Genomic DNA, 22,068 nt, shown 5'->3' with positions numbered 1-22,068 from the left:
GGCCCAAAGAAAGGGCCCCAGATGCTAGCCCCACCGCCACATAAAGATACCACGGGGCACGCATCATGGGCGAGCGATCAGACGAGATTCTTACTACGGCTTATCGGGACCGGACCGGACACGGAGAAAAAGAAGGCAGGAGGACAGCGATCGCACTGAACACGACAGCGAGGCGTCTTCCTTATTGGCCACGAGCTTGAGCACGGCGCGAGACGGGAACATGATGCGGAGGACGCAGGAGTCGGGAGGCAGCGATGGCATCACAGCTACGATAATGCTTCCACGTCGGTTCTTTTTATTTTCATTTTGTCTACGAGCACGCACGGCACGCCCGTCTGAGGGGAGGAGGGCGTAACAGCGAAAGGAGATGGGCCGAGGGGAGGAGTATGAGAGAGGCCTTTTGTGTCTGGTACGGCCTTCTGGAGCATGGGAAGGCAGCTCTTCAGCATGTAATAATTTCTCTTGGTGTCTTGTACTTTTTCTCTCCCTTCCACACCCGCCTTCCCCCTTCATCCCACGACGGGATGACCCTCAGCCCCACCTCGTGTGCCAATACAGCCAAGACCAATTCTCTTACCACGTCCCATTCATCCAACCGTTTCAATGGGCTTGTCAATGAGAGGTGCCACTGGTTAGGGGCTTTTGAACATGTTTCAAGGATTCCAGAGCAGGAGGACAGCAGAATGACTCGGACGTGGCACGTCTTGTTGACTCCCATTGCTTGTGCCAGACGTCGAGTCGCAAAAGGAATTACGTGCAGCTATCATGTGCATTGTGGCGGCTCCCTCAAATCGCACCGATCAGAGCCACTTCAGCAAGGAGCTGGGGCCGAGCCGTCACTCAAATGCATGTCAGCTGGGTTCTAGTGGATCAATGGTATCTGTATAGGTGTGTGGCGGATGTGAGACATGGCACCTTGCGTGAGGGGGGAGGATGTAAATGCAGTGTCGCGGGAGGGGTCAGTGATGTGCATCACCGGTCCGATGACTGTCAATCAGATTCTTGCCGAGCACCTCCGGATTCCAGGGTCGACTACTACCATCCGGCCCGTCTTCTTAGTCGTCCCGGTGGTTCATGGTTTTTTTACGTTCTCCCTTGGGGAACTGGCGGTGTCAGTGTTCTGTCAGTCGAAGTATCTTCTTTCCGAACGGAATGCCCAGCTCTGCCGGCAGCCTCCACTCGACAAAGCTCTACATCAGATTTGCTACATTTTTGTTGCGCACCACCAGACTTATGCAGCACGCTTCCTTTTCCTGATGGACCTGGCCAGGCGCGCCCGTTCACCTCCCCGCACAGCCTCTTGGCCATAGACAGCCATGGCCACAAGATTGACTGCGCTTTATGGTTGACCAGCGGAAGAGTTGGGCATCGAATCTGTCGCGGGTCAGGATGGTTGTGAGGGCGGAGATGCCTCCCTCATCTTTGTTCGAGGCAGTAAATCAGAGGGTCATGTCAAATAACCCAACACTGCATTCAGCTCGGTCCTGGATGGGTATAACTCTGAAGAGGGACAAGTTAGAAGTCTGAGCACCATGGATTACGCGACCCTGACGAGACGTGCTTCGCTTGGATACCTCCTGACCCGGCATTGTACTAAGGATGTCTATGGTCCATTGGACATGGATGTTCGGTTGGAGCCTCCAGATCTCACCTCGTCCGACGACGATGACGACGAACAGGCATGCTTCGTTGAAATATTTGCTGTTAGATGACTATTTCGCGAACTTCCACGCCTCGGGCTTATGTCTACCTTCTTGATGTTCGGTCTCCTATGCTTCTGGCCTTGAGCTTGCCCACCAGACTTGACGTATCCTGCCAGGTGCAAAGGGCCGAATTTTCAAAATTCGGCATGATCTCACATCAAGACTGATCAGCAAACGTCTTTAATAATGATATTGACTTTGCCATCCTGCTTCCCGGCCATACCCATTATATCTGACATGCTGAGAATTGGAAGGTTTTAGCACCGCGTTGCTGTGTAAATGCCCGAATTCTCCTTGTCAGCGTCAACCTAAGCTGCCTGACTAGTCAATCCTGACTCAAGTGAGGACACAAGTACTCAATACGGATGCGCTATCAGGCCGTGCCGCACGAACAGCGACGAGAGCTCAGTAGAGTCCAACAGGAAATTACAGCGGGCAACAGGTGGTGAACGACCGCCAGTGAGTGGTACCCAGGGCATCGAACACCCCGCATCCATGACGCTAGGCTCACGCGCTGGGGCACTGACGACCCCTCCACCAACTCCTGCACTGATGAAGCAGCCTCGTCAGGCCCTCGTCGACCCATTGCATTTCATCCAGTCCAGCCTTGTCCGCGGGTGATCACTGTCGACTCACACCCCTCACCATGGCCGACGAACCGCTCACCTCGGCCGCCGCCACGGCAACGACAGCAACAACGACCGCGGCAGATTCCCCCCCTCCAGCGACGCACCCCGAGTCTGACGCTCAGGCTGCCCCCCTCCCCCTCCCCCGCATCGCCATACGGTTCTGCACCCAGTGCAAGTGGATGCTCCGCGCCGCCTATGTAAGCAAAGACACCACGTCCCTCCCAAACGTCATCGCAGCCCAGATATCAGAGTCTCAGACGGCTCTCTCTCTCTCCCTCTCAGTTCTCCCGCATGAGCATCCCAGACGAGCACCGACGATATACACACAAGTCCTCGTCACTAACCGCAAACCAACCCCTCCCCACCAGTTCGCCCAGGAACTCCTCTCCACCTTCTCCACGTCCCTCGGCGAGGTCGCCCTCATCCCCTCCACAGGCGGCACCTTCACCGTAACCATCACCACCGCAGCCGACGCAGCGCCTGCGAGCAACAGCACGAGCACGAGCACGAGCACGAGCACCAAGACGCTCTGGGACCGCAAGACGGACGGCGGCTTCCCCGAGACCAAGGAGCTCAAACGCCGCGTCCGCAACGTCATAGACCCGTCGCGCAACCTCGGCCACGTCGACCGCGATCACGCCCGGCCCGCTCCCGCACCCGCCAGCGCCGACACGGTCGCCATGCCGTCTTCCGCGTCTACCGGCGCCGCGGCCGAGGCGCCTGCGCAGTCGCAGGGCACCGCTCTCGACGACGAGGCGAGGAGCCGCATCGCTGCCGCCAGGACGAACAAGGGCCAGGCCGCGCCGAGCGGCGTCGATGGGGCTTCTCTGGTCAGCGAGCTGAAGGGGCCCGGTCCGGCGCAAACTCAGGCACAAGCATCACGAGAGGGACAGACCGGTGAAGCCAAGGCTGTATGCGGGGACTGCGTGTAGAGACCTTGTCTGCCTTGGGCCCCAACGTATTCGACATGCACCTCATAGAATGGACGGGGCACTAAGAAAGGTCAACCCGTGTATGGCATTCCCTCGTCGCATCATGAGCTGAGGCACACTATCTCGCGTAGAATACATCATGAACCATCGGATCCATCTCGTGAAACTAAAAGCCCATGCTCCCGATAGGGCAACAGAACGACTAACAAAAGCAACTTAACAGAAGGAGAAACAAGAACAGGCAGTCAGAAGGAAAGTGGCAAGTGGTCATATGCCCAGAGACGGATGCACCGCACTGTCATCATGGCATCACCTTGACCTTGGGGATCTGCGAATGCTGTGGTCACCCACCCCACAGATTGACCATCATTTTATCGTACAATATCGACCGCATGATCGCTGGTACTGGCAACCCTACCTGTGGGCTCTGAACCAATGTTCCCCCCACCGTGTGTTCCTCGACTAGGCCATCCGTCATTGGCTGCCATTCAATCTCACAAGGCGGTGTAATTGAGCCGCTTGCTACAGAGCATTCATGGGAAAGAATTTTCTGTAAGACGGCATCGCACATCTCAATAGAACGCGAGATGCACATTCACACTGTGATGATGGTGTGCAACCATTTAAACCTGAGGAACCACTCCGCAACCCAAATCCGCATGGTTTTCTTTGCGCAAGTCACATCAGCCGCGCGTAGACCGGGACCATGTCAAATTCCAGTGTTTTTTTTGTGTGGTTATCTTCAGCTACTAGAGACAGCCGTGATCGTGATCAGAGTTGCGCGCGATGTTCGTCGTGTCAGTCGGTTGGGGTACGGGATTATTTGGGGAGGGCGAGGATGAGCATCCCGATGGGAGAGGAGACGAGTTGGTCCACTAGGCACGGAGGACGTGTGCGCTGGAGAACAGTGGAGCGTTGGGTCGTTGAAGAGAAGCGTTGGTCGGTCAATCCGAGTGTCACAGGGCACGTTCGATGCGAGCGTTGCAGGCGATTAACGACGGCCAAACCTAGAAAAAGCAAAACGTTGGCATAAACTCTTTCATGACAGAAGTGCAGGCAGGCAATTGGGTGCTGATAGGGCCCGAAACAGCCGCGCGGGGGGGCTACGAGACACTTACTTTTGTTTCTTCTCAGCAGGCTTGAGGATCTGGAATGCAAAGTACAACGTTAGCAATGTACTAAGATGAGGCGTCTGCCACAAGGTGCACCGACCTGGAATGAGCACAGAAGACTCTCGTCCACGCTCATCATGGCTCCTGCATTGTCAAACTCTCCGCAGTAATTGGGCGCACTGAAGAGGGTGACGAGTTGGCGCTTGGAGAAGAACTCATATCCATCCTCGACGACCTGGTGAGCACGACAAATCAAGTCCATGTCATGCTTTTGCAGGAATCGGGACACAACATCGGGACCAAACGTGAAGGACACTCCACGGTCGTTTTCGCTCCAGCCGGTGATATCCTTGTCGGGATCAGACCACAACAGATCGCAGAGCAGGCCGCAGTCAGGAATCTACAGAAAAAGAGATGTGGTTAGTTGATTGTGATCTGGGACGGGCTAGGCGTAGGCTCGGCGGGCTTGAGGCAACATACGTCAGTGGGGCGCATGACGCGGCGGATTTGCTCCATGGAGTTCAGATCCGGGCTGAGTCCGCCGTGCATGGTGAAAATCTTCTCGTCAATGATGGCCGCAATGGGCAGACAGTTGAAGCAGTCGGTGAAGGTTTTCCACAGCTTGATGTTGTAACGACGCTTGCACTCATCGTAGAAGCCGTAGATGCGGTTGATCGAGGCACACTCGTGGTTGCCACGGAGGATGAAGAAGTTCTCCGGATACTTGATCTTGTAGGCGAGGAGAAGGCAAATAGTCTCAAGCGATTGCTTGCCACGATCAACGTAGTCACCCAGGAAGAGGTAGTTGGCTTCCGGAGGGAAACCGCCGTATTCAAAGAGGCGCAGCAGGTCGTAGTACTGTCCGTGGATATCACCGCAGATCTGGAAGGCTGTCAGCTCTGCCGAAAGAACCGGACGCATGCGTGAGGTGCTTGATCACTGACCTTGATGGGAGCCTCAAGCTCGAGCAGGATGGGCTGAGAAATGAAGATCTCGCGAGCCTTGGTGCAGAGATAACGGATCTCGGACTCGAGAAGCTGGACCTGCTTACCGGGCCTGCTTCCTCGGACCTCGAGAAGACGGTCGATCACGTTGTCGAGATCGATCTCATGTTGGTCTGCCATCTTTTATTCCTCACCAGCCAGTGACTTGGCCGAAGATTGTGAAGAATTCGTGGGGCGCCTGCGATTTACAAATGATGCAGTTGAGGCTTGCGGGTGTGCACGAGACAGCCGGCCTGCGTGTCGGATTCGATGCACTTCTTGGGCTAGTTGGGAGGGTGACGCATGTCAGCAATCGTCGCACGAGGTTTGCTTCGGAATGCGGCAGCTGAAGGGCGCTGAGTGGTTATCGACGCCAGCATCGATGGCGACGGGGTGCGTGCATTCAAGTGTTCAAGGGCGGCATGCGAAGGCCGGACAGGAAGGGAGAGGCTCGCAGACGACAGCGACGGTGAGGATCATCAGTGGGAAGACTTACGGGAGACGAAGTGATCTTGGCTCTATCAGGGCACGTCCGCGAAGAGACAAAAAAAGTCGTGATGACAAAAACAACGATCCGCGACGTGCTGTACTCGTGAGACAACTGTTCGTCAGATGGTGCGGATTGTTATGGTGATGATGTTTCGCCTTGATCCCGTGGGGGACGTGTTCGCCTTGATGGGGAGGGAGTCGTCTTGTCGATGCAAGAGAGTCGTCGTCGCCGTTATCGTCGGGGAAGGGTCGGTAGCTGATGCAGCTGCGAGCGCCCTGTCGAGTGGAGTCGGGTGAGAACAGAAGAAGCGACGAGAAAAGTCAGTTCAGGCGTCGTGGGATGAATTCGCGTAAGAGCTGAAGTATCGCTGTGGTTGGTCCGCAGGGGGAACGTTCGTCGTCGTCGATGGTGGTAAGGGGGAGGCAGAGCCTTGGGGTTAGAGGTCAGAGGAAAAAAAACCAAAAACCGATGCCCGAGGGGGGCAAGTGGGTTTGAGGGGATGACTTCGTGTTTTGTGTTGAGCGGGTTTCCGACCGGAAGGCGAGGGCGGCGGACGGGCGGGCTTCACTTCACCTCAGCTCACTCAGAGGGGGGGCGCTCTGTTGTTGTGTGATGCTGTTGAGTGCCGTTGGGACGCGATGTTTCTCTCTCGAGGGTGCAGAATGCAGGTGCAGCGACAGACAGCGTAGCAGAGGCAGCAAGCAGGAAGCGCGGGATCGCCGGGGTGGGCAATGCAGAGGGGATTCAGGGCGGTAAACAGGAGGCAGCGTGTGCCTCTCTTTCGCGTGTATGGGGAAGCAGAAGAGGTTTTTCTGGCGATGCACCGGATCGGTCAAGATGGGGACAGCGAAGAAAGGAAAGGTCGGGTCTGAGGCAGGGCGCTAGCAAGGGGGAACAAGGACCAGGCAGGAGCAGTACCAGGGCTTCTCGAGCATCAACAGGCAGTGACGGTGGATGCTGGGCGGGTCGATGGGGGGACCGTCTAAAAAGCTGGGAGGGCGCGAGGCCACTGGGACTGACTTCCCGGGACCTACCAGCCTGCCTAGGTAGGTACCTGGGTACCTAATACCTACCTACCAGTGAGACGTAGGTAGGTTCCGTTGTAGGTAGGGAGACAGCTGGCGGCTCACAGAACCTTGGTCCCTCCACTTCCAGTGGCCGAGACTCTCAGATTTTAGTGACAGTCACCAGCCCAAGCCACTGTGTGCCCCTGCCTCGAGGCCTGTGTTGCGCCGGTACCAAGATGCCAAAGCTTGGCCTGGCTGTGGCGGTGTCGGCCGATATCTTGCCTTGTATCAACGACCAGGGCTACCTAGGTAGGTACCATGTAGGTAGATATCATACAATCATTCATAAGCTTCGAAGCCCGGCCTATGGTATCTCTGCTGATTTTTTCTTCATCTTTCGTGGTAAAGGCGGTCAAGAAACCACAGCCGCAGCTCAAGGCATGCGCCTCAAGCATTTCAACGCAGTCGGCATATATCACCAACGCTATTCGCACTTGGACGACCCCTGTCCCGACTGACGACCCTATATAAGCAGGGAGAACCCCTCATTGGCAGCTTTACCAAAAGCAAATCGAGTCGGTGGGGGGCCGCGAGCAACAACAGATATCTGTCCAGTTGCGAGGAACATAGAACTGCTTCGTTTGTCAGCCAGCAAGAAAAACAAAATGACCTCTCGCCTTGGTGAGTCAATCCCCTCCATTTAGATGATCGACCGCCAGCTCCTGTCCTGCCACTCTTTCCGCGCGCCCTGGTCCGATGCATCTCGTCTTTTAGGCGGCCCTACCATCTTGAACTACCACTAGTCATGCTTCGTCAGACAAGCCGGCGCTGCATTTGCATACAACCTACTTGCTTCCCTGGTTACCGAGCTGCACAGCCGCCAGAACTCTACGTCAGTAGTCGACCCCCCCAGCCGCCAATTGACAATGCGAACATATGTAGCCAGAGGCTTCATACCATGATGAGACGAGCCCCGAATACTCGTCTCGACTCTTTCTCGCTGCGTGATCGGCTGCGCTGGAGTAGCTCCAAGGCCGAGACCTCCGGAGGACTCGTATCACCCCGTTCGCGCACCGGCCAAAAGCAGGACAGGCAGGCCGGCTTGGCAAGCCAGGCCCGATAGCCTTGTAGCGTATTTTCTCTCTCCTGCAGACATCTGGGTCCTGGAGGTTCTGCTCAGCACGCCCAGTCAACCCCTCCCGTAGGTAAGGTAGCCATCCATTCCCTCACTCAGCCCCTTCCCCTGAACATCAACAGGGTCTTGGCACCGCACCCCTTTCTCGCCTCCCTCCCCTCCCCCTTTGAGGCGCGCTTGCATTACAGGGCACTGGTTGGCCCGTCGTTTTCGCTCGACGCCCGGCCAGGCACATTTCCCATTCGCTGCTGCAGCTGCGGGCACCCTCGAAAACTGGTAGGCAGCATCCAAACCAGACAGATGCGCGCCGTCCCATCTGTCTGGCTGAGGGGCTATTCCGTTGCCTACTCGGCAAGACAGTAGGAGACGAGAGCAAGACGCTTTCTCGGAGTGATGGCAGAGGGCGTGAGAGGCCACACCTCCGTTACGCCGCATCGATGAAGAACCGTCTGCACACCGCCATGGCTATTCTATTCCGGTCGTATCCAGATCGGTGAGAAGAACAATCAGGCACAGTATATAAATGATGCTTCTTTGCCGTGAGATCGTAATTTGGCCCTCAGAATCTAGGCTGGTGGTGACGTGGGAAACCTCTGTTGAGGGTTTTGCCCCGCTTCAAGCCCCTCTTATGCGTATACTTGGTAGCCCCAGTGTCCGCCCGTACTTGCCGGGGCTGTGGTGGTAAGAACTCCAGAGGTGGTGTTGGCCCTGGGCGAGGTGGTGTGTGTGTGACGCCTTCCTGCGCTGTCATGTCGACCCCACCTTGTGTGCTCTGTGCCCGCTCTCAGCTTTGGTGGGTTGAGCCACCAACTCTTGATGCCCCATTAGCCTGGAGGAGCGTGCTTTCCCCCCTCCCTTTTGCTCTCGGCCCCAAACGAGGAACGAGGGGCAGGCACAACGAGGGGGGTGAGGGGTAAAAAGAGCAACACGGCGCCTCCTCAGGGTAGAGGATAGTCACATGACCTGAGCCAGACGTCCAACCAGCCAGGCCTCCGCTTTCGCATCGAGCCACTACTTGCAACCTTCACAAGCTGCGCATACTACATTGCCTATTAAAAAGGCCCTCGTTCGCTGCCAGCTCACGTCTTGTCTCAGCGCCCACCCATCCCCCTCAGAACACGTTTTCATCGCACAGTTGCCCGGGAAGGCAGCCTTGCCCCCTCCCCTCTCCTCTCTTCCCATCCTCTGATAGCATTCAGAAGGTTACGAATCGTAGATCAGATCATCGCTATTGGCGCGTCGGCTCGGCGGGCTTGGGCCCCACTAGCCTGGTCCACTGGTCACTGGTTACTCTTCGTCCCATATCGACGTTCGCCCTGCCGCCGAAACCGGATGGCAAACACTGCCAGGGACAGGTGGCAAGGGGGAGGGATATAATAGCGATGCCGAGGCTTTGGTGTGTGTGTGTGTGTGTGTTGGCAGCATCTCGGCTTCTCGGTCGCGTTTCCAGGTGTCTGAAAGCAAGGCTGAAGTTTGGAATATGCCCTTATTGGAAACACCAAATACTATGCCCAACTGCTACGACATGACCGTAGGCTTTGGTGTGACATGCATACCATATCATCAGCCAGTCCCGAAATTCGGTGTGATGTGTGAATATAGACGTAAACATCCCGAGAGCCAAAATGCTCCCAGAACCGCACGGGGTTCCTCGCACACTTCACAAAACTCACAGTCGATCAAGTCTGGCAGGAAAGAGAAGGCATGGAAAAGGTTTACAAGACTCTACATTTGCAACTGCACGGCGGCCCTGACCCAGGCCGCGCCCCAAGGTACCTTACTACTGACCATCCCTCGCCTTTCCTCCCCTAGCCTCTTGCCCGCCAGCCTGATGAACGCCACGCAAAGCAAGGCCGTCCTAACGACGGAGAGAAGAACACGTGGACGCAGAAAAAAAAAGACACGATACCAAAGACACTGTTTGCATAAGAGCACATCTCCATCCCTACAAGGTCTGACAAAGACTGGGGGATAACAGGGAGGGGGCCGTACCTCGCGTCTCGCCTAAACGCCGCTCCGTGATATGGATGAAAAGAAAAACACAACAGGAGTAGAAGCAGGGGAGAGAGAAGAAGAATAAGAAGGAGGAGGTGGTGGAGGAGGAAAAACAAACTCATCCCCTGTGGGGTATACTGCGCAACCCTTCCTTTCTCCTCGGCGAAGATAAAACTTGACCTTCGCCCAGATACAAGTACAAAACGGGGTAATGGGTGGGTTCTGAAGAATAAGCCTTCACGGGTGGACAAATTGCCGTCTGACAGCTCATCGCCGGCGCGTAGAGCTGCGCGTCTTTTTGCGAACACGGGTGCTCGCCTTGGCTTTGCTGACGATTGTGTCCACAATGACCTCACTGCTAGCTGCGGCGCCGTTGGGCGATGCCGTGATGGTGCTGTCATCGACGTCGAAGCCCAGGCCCTCAAGCTCACGGTCGTCCATATCGGAAAGCTCCTCGCTGAGGCTACGGATGGCGTCGCGCCCAGGCCACTGGTCCGCAAGGATGGTTGTGCCTCGCAGCTTGAAGTCCTTGAGGTGCCATGCGAGGCCGCCTTCGGACAGGGGGTCATTCGACTGCGCGCCGAGGCTGCCGATTGATTGGGGCGGTGTCGGAGGCGCCGGCTGCTCCGGCGCGGAGTTGCTCTGGTAGCCATCGGAGGCGGGGGGTGTATCAGAAGCGCCCGCGACGCCGTTTGTCAGAGCTGCATAGGCCTGCTCCGCGACCTTGCCGTTGCCTTCGAGGCCGGCAACCGACGAACTGGAGGAGGGAAGCTTGCCCTTGTCGTCAATGTTGGAGGTGGCGACCTCGATACTGCCGTCGTCTTCTTCGCCAACAGCGTCAACCTCCATGGCATCTACATCGCCGCCTTCTTCTGCTCTATCCTTCTCGACATGGCCATTTGCGACCGTGATTTCCTCGATCGAAGCATCCGCCATCACCACATCGTGGTCAGCATCTATTGTCTTCTCCCCATCGTCATTCGACAGAGACTTGAACTCGATGCTGGCTTCCAACATGCCTTCCAGCTCCTTTGTCAAAGGATCAAGTGGCTTAGAGCTGATCTCTGCCTCGGTTCGAAGGGCTGTCTCGAGCTGTGGCTGAACAGCCTTGAGGATGCGCTTCCCCAGTGTTTTCCTCTGTCTCGGGTCCTCGTATGACACTTTCCCAAGCGTGGTAGCGACGAGCTCTTCATCCGCCGTCTCCACTTTCTTGATCTCGGTGTTGATGCCCACGCTGATGACTTCACACAGGTCATGCGCAAACGCTAACGTCGTCGTGTAGAAGCGAACGTCCAGCTGTGACTGAAGCTTCACCAGCCCGTCGTAGAACACACCCTTGTCCAGCCTGCCACATTGTCAATAAGAATGAAGTGAGGTAATATCGCGGGTTTCACTTACGCGAGCGCCTTCTCGACCACCGGGAAGAAGAGCTTCGCCACCGGAAAGTAACATGTGTCCACAAAGTCTTGCTCAAGCTCAGCAGCCTCCAGTTTGAGCTGCTCGCGTTCGACGACCTTGGCCGACAGGTCCTTGAGTTGCTCCAGATCACGCAGCAGCGTCTCAGCAAATTCGATCCGCCTCTGCAGCCTGGTTTTACCTGAGGGACCCATGCCTGCAAAGTTCCTACGAGTGAGTTCCATGGACGAAAAGGTCTCCATCTGCAATTGCAGTCGTTTCAGGAGCGCCGCACCCCTACGCGCCTCCCTTTTCAGGGTCCAATACCGACATGCTTCGCTGACGAAATCTTTTCGTTTCCTAAAGGGGAACCGAGAAAGAGCCATTTCGACAATGTCGAAAACGGTTCTAGGAATAACAGGCGCACCAGAGGGAAGTTTCCATATCGGCTTTCCGGGCTGCCCCTTCTTGCTGTCGCCCATCATGGACAGCTTCGCGCCAGTCATCTGGCTTTCATCGGGGGCATGATCCGTCAAGGCGTGACGATGGGTCGCCGCCAGCGCGTGCGCGACCACCTGGTTGTCCGCCCAGATGCGACCCTTCATGGTCTTCTTGTAGAACCGCTTCGCATCCCGCGTGGCCTGAGCGACGCCATTCTCCTTGGTGTAGTCGGGCGGGCAGTGCTTGTCGCAGTACGCCTTGAGAATCATGCTGTTGTCAAGAACAGCAAGCGCGCCTTGGCTGTTCTTCATTCTTAGAAAGAGCCTTGACCTCCGTGCGCAGGTGACGTGAAATGCCTGATAACAGGACTTGTTGCTGCATTGGATGCAGGCTCCCATCTTCTGATCGCAGATGTAACATGTTAATTTCCAGCGGGTTTTCGGAACCTTATCCACGTCCATGACTGGCTCCATGAAGGTATGATTGCCCAAGGACACCTCAGGAATCCACATGGCGCACAGTAGGTGAGCCCACTTGCTCGAATTGGTTTGCTTGAAGGCGCCATCAGTCGTAGGGCAGAATATGCAGGTCTGGACATCAAACGTTAGCTGTCAGACTCCGCCATCTTTCGGACGCCGCCCATGCAGACACTTACCGGTATTCCGCGGCCGATCAGCTGGCACTTTCTGCAGAGCCACTGGCCCTCGGGGATAAAGGGCACACCGTAACACTCTTGATGGACTGCCAGGTCGCAGCCATCGCAGAAGACAATGGCGTTTGTGTTCTCGCAGTCTCCGTCATCACAGATGGCACATTTTGAGTCTTGTTCTTCGCCCACTTGCGGTTCGCCATTGACGGCTGCTGCTGAACTCGACCTCGGCCTGTGTGTCTGTGGTGGCTTCGGGTTAGGCTTGGGGATGCGTTTCTCTAATGCATGCCACTCCTTTTCGATCTTGGTTAACGCAATTTCGAATACCTCGCGAGTGATGGGCTCGAGCTCGTGGCTCTTCCGCTCAATATTGTAAGCTTCGAGCCACATGTCATCTTGCTCGTCCATATCGTACTCGACACGGCCCACAGGGGCGGACGTGAGGAGAGGCGCGGCCGGCTCGCCGTCGGGCTTCATGGAGAGCGCGGTATCCATGTCATCCTCGACATTGGCGTCGGTTGCCTTGAGCATTCTACGCTCTGGTCGGATGTACTGGTCGCTTTCTTGGTATCCCACATTCATCATGGATTTGTCGACATATCTTGCCTGGCCAAAGCCCTTGCCTTCAAACTGAACGATGCGATCAGATCGACGATATGAGGGTGCTTTCAGGTCTAGCCTCTCCTTCGCCGTCTGATTTCTGATGGGCAAGACTTGGGGCGTCTTGGGCACCGCCGCGGCGGGCACATCCCGAAGCGAAAAGTAAGAGGCTGATTCTCGTGTGGGACGGGTAGCCCGGCGCTTTTGAGGCGATTCTGACGCGCCGGGCTGAGAGTCTGCCCCCGGGTTCGGAGTGTTACCCGTCGACTCGGGGTTGACCTCGCGTAGTGGCGTACTGGAGGCGTGGTTGGAGGACGACAGCGCAACCGGCGTCGCTGGCGCTGCGGGTGGTTGAGATAGTCCGTCGACCTCTTCCGAGCGAAAGACCTTAAAGGTGGCCTCGATGTCGAGGTTTGGGTGGAACTCCTCCCACCCGCGCTCCTCGCGAGGCTTGTAACCCTCGTTCTGGGCAACGGCAGCTGCGACCGCGGCAGCCGAGCTAAACTCCATATCGCCATGATCAGCCGCCGTGCGGATGCGGGTGCTTCTCTCCCGCCGCGGTATCGTAGCAGTCGTAGCGGGGACGCGCGGCTCACGCGGAGGTCTCGGGGTGCGCATTGCGCTAGGAACGTTGAAGGTAATGGTGCCATCTTCCTCGATGAAGCGGCCACCGCCTCCAGCGCCACCAGGTATATATCTCCTTCGTTTTGGCGGGGGCTCGGAGCGAGCAGCGGCGCTGGCGCCGAAGGCTGTTGTTGGGGTGGCCACCTCTCGCGTGGGCCGCGAAGAGGTCGCGACTGGTGGGTTGGCGGCGTCCTTGTCGCGAACGGGTCGAGTCGACGAGGCAGTGGTCGGAGTCGATATGCGCTCACGACTAGGGCGTTTGGAGATGGTAGTAGGCGCTGACACGTCGTCGTCGTCGAAGCCGAGGAGAGCAGTCGAGGACACAGATGGTGGCGCTGGTCTGGTCCTCTTGCGGCTCGCAGTCGGTCGACGAGGGGTCGCAGGCTTGGACGCCATGTCTTCGGCTTCGGTATCTGCACTTCTTTCGGTCTTTCGAGTCATCGAGATGATCGGAATGGTCAATCACCGCGTCGTGGGTGGAGGCGCGGAGACTCGTGATGCGGCTTGACGGAGGTGGGGGGCATTTGCGTGGATGCGCAGAAGCGCGTTCGCCCGGGTCACAACCAAAGCTTTGGACGGCGTGATAGGTCTGCAAGCTCTTGATGAATGCCTCTGGGTATTGTAGGAGTCTGGCCGTATTCAAACTGTAGATTGTAGAGTCTCCTCACGAAAACATAGTCAACGCGTGAAGTTGGAACGCACGGACCTGGTTGCCCCCTTAATCGCAAGCGCACCTCGCGCACCTACCAGCTGGCCTGTCTGTGTGCCCACTTCACCCAGGCCAGAGGCCAAAGTGGGCCATTCCGGAACGTCAAGGTGGGTGCCGCCCCACACGCCATCGTGAGGCAGGGGGAGGGGGGCTCAAAACGGAGAGGCTTAGTCATTCATGCTGAGCATGTTCAGCGGAATCGACACGGCCTCTTCGTTGCACATAGCACATCAGCATGCGATGATCGTGAGTGCCATTTGGGACAGCTCCATTTTTCCCTTTTTGTACTCGTGGCATTTCCTTCCACTGGCCTTCAATTGCAAGCTAACAATATCTTGCCTCACGGTGACCCCAAATTCACAAACACTCATCGCGTTGCGGCTCATACCCTCGACGAGGTGGCGAAAGAAATCAAATCCTTCAAAGCCAACTGCAAAAAACCAGAACTCAACCATTGAAGAGAAAGGCGGCTTTGGTGGGAGAAGCAAGAATGTCTTTGAGGTTCTCAATTTCGTAGGGCTGCCCATTGGCCTACGTAGTCCGACCGACCTTGCTCTCCGCAACACCACTAGCAATGACAGATACATGTTCTAGCCGCCAAATCGATCAAACACCAGGCCCAGGGTGGGAGCAGCCAATCATGCTGTGAGCGCAAATCTGCGGCTGTCCCTGACCTCAATGCCACGCTTCCCAATGCGGAGCTCGTTTGACGCCAGCCAGCCAAGGGGGAAGAGAGATTCTTTATTGATTCAATTTACCCCAGGTTTCCACAACTGTCGATCCCGTCACCTTACTCAAGTCCGTGCCACTCTGCGACAAGAGGCAAAGCTTACCCTGGCCCTTGTCCCACTCGTCGAGCAGCCGTTTGAGCCGCCTACTATTCGACCACAGACGTGTCGACGACCTGTTCCATTCGAGACAAGACATGCCATCATTTGTCTGCCTGGTGCAGTCGCAGTGGTAGCCAGCTTTTCTTCAACAAAGTCAAATCAGGCGTAGCACAGAAATTCATGTGTTGAAAAGTGGAATGCATGTCTCTCATGTATTAGAACCAAACACCAGCTCATCTTGACCTGCGGTCCGCCCCTATCTGCATGCAATAGTGCCTTCCACGCGAACAGATGCGTCTTTTTTCCCTTCTTCCATGCTAACAATGGACAAGAGCCACCAATGTGCGAAAAACTTCGCTCCTCTCACAAACGCCGTTGTCAAAGTGAAGTGAAGTGAGAAATAGACCACAGCAGCATCCCTTCTGCAGCATGCAGCAGCAGAACAAGACCTACAGCCAAATTGAATCATGAAGCCATGTCCAACTCAGTGGTAGAAAAGTGAAGAAAGGTCAAAAATGAATTCGAAAAGATCCGCCCGTCTCGTCCCAACGCCGTATACGCTATGCTAAAAAAAATACATGCTCAAAGAGTACTTAAACAGGCAACCAAAAGGGTGAAGTGAAGGGGTGGTGGCTCTCTTTGAGGTTCAAGCTAAAGCAACGCTTTAGTTGAGAACCGTAGAATCTCGGGCCAGTTGGGGTATCATGAAATATCATGAGGAGTGAAGGGGGTATCATATGCAAAGACTGGTCTGGGACTTAGCCGAGCGTGCGTCCACTGAGGATAGGCGACGGTTGTGGTTGGGTATGAGTGCTGGAAGTGCGTGGAGTGGTAGGGCTGGACCGTATGGTTGAGCCGGCGCTGAAAGTGGGCACGGTATAGCTCGGTGGACGAGAGGGATCCCAGCTCTCCTCACTGAGCGCACTGAGATACCCATTCCCGACTTTGTCACGGAGCGCCTCAATTTTCTGGCGGTATAGTTCGCCGCTGACGTCCCATTCTTGGGAATCCTTCCAACTATTGATTCCGTTCTCGGATGTATAAAGAGGAGGAAGCTCGGGCACCACGGTCGCATCAAATCGTGGCACTGCTGGCTGGGAGATTCCCTTTCGTGAATCGGACAGGACCACGGGAGGAAGTAACTGCTCCTTCGGCAGTTGGGTCGTCCGATAGATATCTGCAACGGGCTTGGCGGTCGGGACATTTTCCGTCACTACCCTGATACCTGCAGAAGCAGAAGGCGACACGGCTGGGGCAGCGGCGGCGGTCAAGGCGGTTTCTGGGGTTGCAAGGTCGACAATGCGTCGCTTTGGCGCCTTTCGACGTCTGGTCGAGCTGGTGTTGACTTCGCTGGTGACGGCCTTGGGTGTGGGCCGTTCCTTCCGCGATGAGGAGAGGGTTTCTACGGGGTCATCGTATATGATCGCAGGCTTGCTCACATCGACCGCAGGCAGATCGGCGGTCGGAGCCTTGACAACTGGCACTGCAGCAGGGACGGGCGCTCTTTCAACAAGGTATCGCCGTTCCGAGTAGCTAGGGCCTACGTTGTCGATCACAATATCTTCTGTGTAACCCGGCGTTTTCCGGAACAGATTGAAAATTGTAATGCGGTAGTCCCGATGAGTTTTAGTGAACGGATTCCCCTCGACCCAAATCTCGCGAATGTCGGGGATACCGGTGAGTCTGGCAACCTCCAGCGGGTCAGTGATGCGATTGTCCCTCAGATCAAGACGCTCTAACGGATACAGCTTCTCAACGCCGGCCAGTGACTGAAGCCGGTTGCCGCGAAGGTTGAGAGCGGTGATGGCCGGCAGCGGGTTTCGGGTCAGAGAGTGCAGCGAGTCGATCATGCAGTGAGACAGGTTTAGGGCTCGAAGGGCGGTTAGGGTGGCAAGGCTGTCAGGGATTTGCACGAACAAGTTCGAGGACAGGTCGAGGGAGTGCAATGTGTTGGCCAGTGGGGCCAAGCTCGAGGCGGGAATCGATGTCATGGAGTTATCGGGCAAGCTCAAATGTTTGAGGAAGCGCCACTTCGAAGCCGGCAAGATGCCCATATTGAGCATATTGGACGAGCTCCCTGGACGAGCGTGGTGCCAAGAGTCGGACAGGCTGGAATGCGAGCTCCCTGAGCCAGATCTCCGGACTTTGTGGCCACCTCGTACGTTGGTGGAGGTGTTGCGGGAGGCCATAGGTCGCGTCGGAGAGTTACTACGCGGCCTATTGGACTTTGTCGGGGACCTAGGTTCGTCTGTTTCGGCCCTGGCGAGAGACATTCGCCTGCCGTCTCCAGAGCCAACCTCCAGAGTATGGTCACTGGGAGTCATGGAGCCGACCCGCATGTCCCCATGGCTTTGGGGGTCAGGAGAACCCGGTGCAGAGGCAGAACGGTGAAGCTCGGCATGCGTTGTGTTGGGACTGCGTCGCGGACTAGTACTCGTAGGCCACGGCGTCGTTGGGGAGGATTGCGACTTTGAGGTGCGTCTTCGACGTTTATCCATGTCATCCAGGACAATGTCAATAAGGATGTCAGCAGGATCGTCCACGCCAGCACGCTTCAGCGTCAAAGAGCGAAGCTGGTCGGCGAGACGGTCCCAGCCAAAGAACTGCCGGAAGTCTATGCTGCTGACCTCGAGAGCTTGGACGTTCTTGAAGACATAAAGCGGCACAGCTGAATCGAACGGAAACTCCTCATAGCCACGAATCAGGCGGGCGCGCCAGTCAGGCGAAAGCCGGAGGCAGGGAATCTTGGTGAACGCGGAGTAGAGGTATTTTAGATCGGCTTGTAGAGCGGCCTTCTGCCTCTCTGTGCGAGCCGCAGAGATACTGGCACCGATGCCAAAACTAGCCCAGAGAGCAGACATGCCAGACACGACGCTTCGCACACTGGACACCGAGTGAATGGAGCCAACATCAGATTCGCGGCTGCGAGAGCGCTGAGTGTTGCCGAGGAAGGACACATAATTGGCCGAGGTGGAACTGTCATGCAGGTTCTCCAGCCTAATCTTCATGGGTCCAACAGGGGTGCCGAGTTCCTCGAATCGAGAGAGAAGATAGAATAGGTGATGAGGGGTCAGGGCAAGCTTGGCTGACTTGGCGCTGTGGGAAGTGAAGCTCAAGGAGCCCAGTGACAGGGCAGCGGCAAGCCCGGAAGAGGTGGAGGCAGACGTCGATGGCCGTTCGGGGAGTGTCGAAGGCGACTGGGGCACCGTGACAGAACTTACGCTCTGCGAAGAGCCATGGCGGGAGACAGTCTGTCGTCTGAACTGTAGAGCATTGGCAAGTGCCTTCTCGTGCGTGCGCACGAAACTGGCCAATTGCTGACAAAAGTGTTAGACGCAAGGGGAACCATCTGAAGGAGATTGCGGACGCACTTTAATGAAAAACTCCCCGTCTTCGGAATCCATCTTCATTCAAGGAGATGAACGCATCAGGGGCTGGCTGTAAGATGTTGTTTGGTCGGATTTTACAGGATGGAGGCGCCGACAGAGAACAGCGAAGTCTTGCCGGGAGGTTCTCGATGTCAAGAAGCGCGGAGTGTCTGAATCGGCAGCACCGGACCTGTTTGATAGAAGCTGTCAGTGGAAAATCCTTGGTTGATTCCCTGAATTCAAAAGAGGAAAATCTGGTCATCGGGCAGAGAGCCCCTTCCCGCTGATATAACGCAACGCTGCGAGGGTTTTCCAGGTACGGTTCGAGGGACAAGACCAAATGGTTGGACACAGCGTTTCGCCATGTAGCACTGGTGGTGCAAAAGAAGGGCAAGTGCAAGGTAAATGATGACCCGAAAGACGCTGACGGGCTGGCGACCGTGGCGAGTAACGTCGAACGTACGCAGGCACACGAGTCGGACACTCTCACGACATCGGACAGGCAAGTGTGTGCGAGGCGATAGGTTTGCAAAGTTGGCCACTGATACAATGAACAGGATGCAGAATGAAGCGATCACAGGCGGCGCAAAGTTGAGCAGCAGGCATAGTGTTGCAAGGCCGGGTCGAGTTGAGTCGAGTCGAGTCGAGTGAAGCGGGAACCCATTCAGTCGGACAGAGTGATACAAGAAAAGGCAGGCAGCGCAAAAAATGAACGGCGTGACTTACCACGTACGATAAGTGAAAGAGTCTTCTTCGAATCTACTATCGAAGTCCTCCTTTTGTACAGCACTCTTGTTCGATACTGGCAATCTAGATGCCTCGTCGTCGTAGACTGGAGGAGTGAGGCTCGGGGGGTCGAGTCGAGGGTCGGAGGTTGGCTTCGGAGGCCAGGAGGAGGAGGTGGAGGAGGAGGAGGAGGGCGACGAGGTGAGGTAGTCGCAAGGTCGAGATGTAGGTAGGGAGGATCGAAGGGACGCGATTTGGGTGCCCGGCTATGGATCCCCTCCGCGATGATGCTCGCTCTACTCTGGCTGCACTGAAGACAGCGACAGTGACGGAGTGAGGGAAAAGAAGGGGTCTTTTTTCGGTGATGGAGGGGAGGCTGGAAGGGGTCTGGGTTTAATAATAACAATGGGCAAGTGCCTGCCAAAATCTGCTGAGCGCTGGATGGGGGACTTCAGGCCTGGCACTGGGCAATGGGCGATGTGCGATGGGCAACATGGGGGGGGGAGGAGGGGCATGGGCAGGGGACCTGTGATTTCTGAAAGTCAGGGAAGCAAGCCCCTTCGGTTACCAATGCCTTGACGACCTGAAGTGTTCGTGGCGGCAGCAGCGACAGCAAGACACCAAGCACGACTGCCTGCGAGTGACTGGTGGGCTCGTGCAGAGATGGGCGCACCAGGGTGCCCTGAACATGTTCCACACGTCTCCACTGGCAACGCTAGCGCAGACCCTGGCATCCTGGCGAGCGGGCTGGTCATTTGCTGATTGACTGAGCAGTCGGGCTTGGCGCTTTGTACCAGGTACTTTGGGACGAATGCGACGCCAGTAGGCATGCCCGTAGTGGCTTTTTCTTCGCTCATCTCGCCCGTTTGCCGCCGCAGAGGAAGCGACGACGAGGTGCCAACAGCAGCTGCACCACCCAAACCACGATCATCCAGCACCCGGCCTGCGGAGGCATCATTGGCTGCTGAGGCTGCTCTCGTCGCTCCTGCTGCTGCACGACTTTCATGCTCCTGCCTCATGCTTCATGCCTCACCTCGACGGACGAGATGCACCAGCACTGCACGGCTGCATGGCTGCTGCACGGCCTTTCTTTTTGCATCTGTCCCTTTTATCTAACCCACCTCATCTCCCCGAACGAAACCTCGCCGCTAGAGGCATCACGATACAGTCAGCTTCGCTGCCCGCCGTCTCCTTGTTCCTGTTTTTGGGCACAGGATCTCCTCTGGATGGTATCAGCACCCCAGCCATATGACAGCCCAGCCTCGCCCATGACCACAGCCCAATGATCAGCTGAGAGTCGCCGCCGCACAAGTCACGATTGCAGTCGAGAGATTCGGGCCTCTCGTGTCTTGGGCCTCGAGGACGTGCGACGTGGGGCCTGAAGGGTGGGTGGCACATTGTGATGTGCCCAGGATGGCCCGGACCACCATCTCTTCCTCTCGATCTCCCAGTCTCTCTCTCTCACACACTTTCTACCCTTCCGCGCCCCCTCCCCTCCTGGTGGTTGTGTACTTGTACAGTACCTGAGTACCTAGGTAGGTGTGTGGGTGTGTGGGTTAGATTTGTGAGCTGCTCACCTGCTGTCTTGGCAACGCAGCAGGATGCGCAGATGGAGAAACATTCCGCTGCCGAAGCGACTGGCGTGACCTGTTTACCCAGTCACGAAATTTGAGCATACATGGTACATCGTGAATCTCATCGACTGGTGTTGTGGTGGGCATTGTGGGCACGATGACATCGACGAGCAGATTGTCGCGCGCTTCGTCCGAAGCCCAATGCCGCTCGACGACCACTCGCCATGCGAACACCTCTAGCAGATCCACCAGACCGCTTGTCGGTACATCTGCCGAAATCTATGAGGCTGACGATGCACCATGCAAAGAGACGGTGAAGGTCGAATTGGAGCTCATCGCGCGCGCAAGAGTCAGTCGAGGAATATCGTCAGACGGCGATCGACCTCTGACAGACACGGCGTGGCCGTGAACCACTCCGCCGTGGAGACGGCCAACGGCACCGACGCGGTCACAAACCAGCTCCGGAGAAGCCAAGAGCCCTCGAGCCTTGTTTTCGAGATTCAAAACCCTTCGCGCTTTTCGAAGGGGAGATTCCACTTTCATGCGCACCAGCATCAGGGATCGTCGCACCCCTCCTGTTTACCATACGCTACTTGGCACGCTACCAAGGAAAAACATATGGGGCTTTCGTCGGAAACAACGCCCGCCGCCTCGGGTACCAGAATTCCCCTCGTTACGACAACAAAGGACAGAAGACAGACAACATGCCACTGCACTGACGAAGCTGTTTGATGCCAGCCGTCCACATGGGAAGACGTTCGCTCGACATTCCAATCAGGTAGGGCACGACACGGCCCGGAAGACATGGTCATCAGCCTCGAACACGCGAAACGACAAATCAGCGTTGCCGACGGCCCAAATCTTGAACACCTACAATCACACCTCATTTCCTCGCCGCCTTCTCCAGTTGGCACGCGAGACATGCCATGCCCTTTGATGCCGTCTCCATTGATTTCCGAGTGGTGTGTTGCTTCTGCCAGTTTCAACTCTGCCGAACGGCCTGCGCTGTGTCTGGCATGACAGGCGCACGCCAAGGGCAACTCTAACAAGTACGTTAGTCCTCTCAGCGCTATTGCATCCTGCGGCGCCTTCGGCCGCTTTGCCAGTATTGTCCCAATATCAAATCGTTGCCAACTCATTCCCCATTTGAGCCAACTACGCACGCC

The 22,068-nt window shown here is 56.4% G+C and overlaps 5 protein-coding genes across 5 annotated transcripts; 2 read left to right on the top strand and 3 right to left on the bottom strand.

The window, feature by feature from the left end:
* Nucleotides 1-2,349: 2,349 nt before the first annotated feature.
* Nucleotides 2,350-3,264, top strand: VDAG_06423 (selenoprotein W family protein; the record flags this gene model as incomplete). Its single annotated transcript, XM_009658801.1, has 2 exons — nt 2,350-2,529; nt 2,701-3,264. The coding sequence occupies 2 exons, from the start codon at nt 2,350-2,352 to the stop codon at nt 3,262-3,264; spliced, it is 744 nt and encodes a 247-aa protein (XP_009657096.1).
* A 64-nt stretch (nt 3,265-3,328) lies between these two features.
* On the bottom strand, nt 3,329-6,324 carry VDAG_06422 (serine/threonine-protein phosphatase PP1). The gene is made up of 6 exons (XM_009658800.1): nt 5,856-6,324; nt 5,321-5,643; nt 4,857-5,258; nt 4,477-4,776; nt 4,383-4,411; nt 3,329-4,271 (listed from the first exon to the last, which is right to left on the bottom strand). The coding sequence occupies exons 2-6, from the start codon at nt 5,498-5,500 to the stop codon at nt 4,256-4,258; spliced, it is 927 nt and encodes a 308-aa protein (XP_009657095.1). The 5' UTR covers nt 5,501-5,643; nt 5,856-6,324; the 3' UTR covers nt 3,329-4,255.
* Nucleotides 6,325-7,521: 1,197 nt separating this feature from the next.
* Nucleotides 7,522-7,979, top strand: VDAG_06421 (uncharacterized protein; the record flags this gene model as incomplete). The annotated part of the gene is made up of 2 exons (XM_009658799.1): nt 7,522-7,537; nt 7,660-7,979. 2 exons carry the CDS (start codon nt 7,522-7,524, stop codon nt 7,977-7,979), a joined length of 336 nt encoding a protein of 111 aa, XP_009657094.1.
* A 2,274-nt stretch (nt 7,980-10,253) lies between these two features.
* Nucleotides 10,254-14,534, bottom strand: VDAG_06420 (peregrin; the record flags this gene model as incomplete). The annotated part of the gene is made up of 5 exons (XM_009658798.1): nt 10,254-11,331; nt 11,385-12,127; nt 12,478-14,108; nt 14,260-14,339; nt 14,443-14,534. 5 exons carry the CDS (start codon nt 14,532-14,534, stop codon nt 10,254-10,256), a joined length of 3,624 nt encoding a protein of 1,207 aa, XP_009657093.1.
* Nucleotides 14,535-15,421: 887 nt separating this feature from the next.
* VDAG_06419 (leucine Rich Repeat domain-containing protein) lies at nt 15,422-19,640 on the bottom strand. The gene is made up of 3 exons (XM_009658797.1): nt 19,329-19,640; nt 18,606-18,792; nt 15,422-18,551 (listed from the first exon to the last, which is right to left on the bottom strand). Exons 2-3 carry the CDS (start codon nt 18,636-18,638, stop codon nt 15,993-15,995), a joined length of 2,592 nt encoding a protein of 863 aa, XP_009657092.1. The 5' UTR covers nt 18,639-18,792; nt 19,329-19,640; the 3' UTR covers nt 15,422-15,992.
* Between the last annotated feature and the right edge of the window lie 2,428 nt (nt 19,641-22,068).

Source organism: Verticillium dahliae, genomic scaffold (assembly GCF_000150675.1).
Source record: "Verticillium dahliae VdLs.17 supercont1.12 genomic scaffold, whole genome shotgun sequence".
Classification (NCBI taxonomy): Eukaryota; Fungi; Ascomycota; class Sordariomycetes; order Glomerellales; family Plectosphaerellaceae; genus Verticillium; species Verticillium dahliae.
The sequence above is the reverse complement of the archived record's forward strand: the minus strand, read 5'-3'. Positions and strand labels throughout refer to the sequence as shown.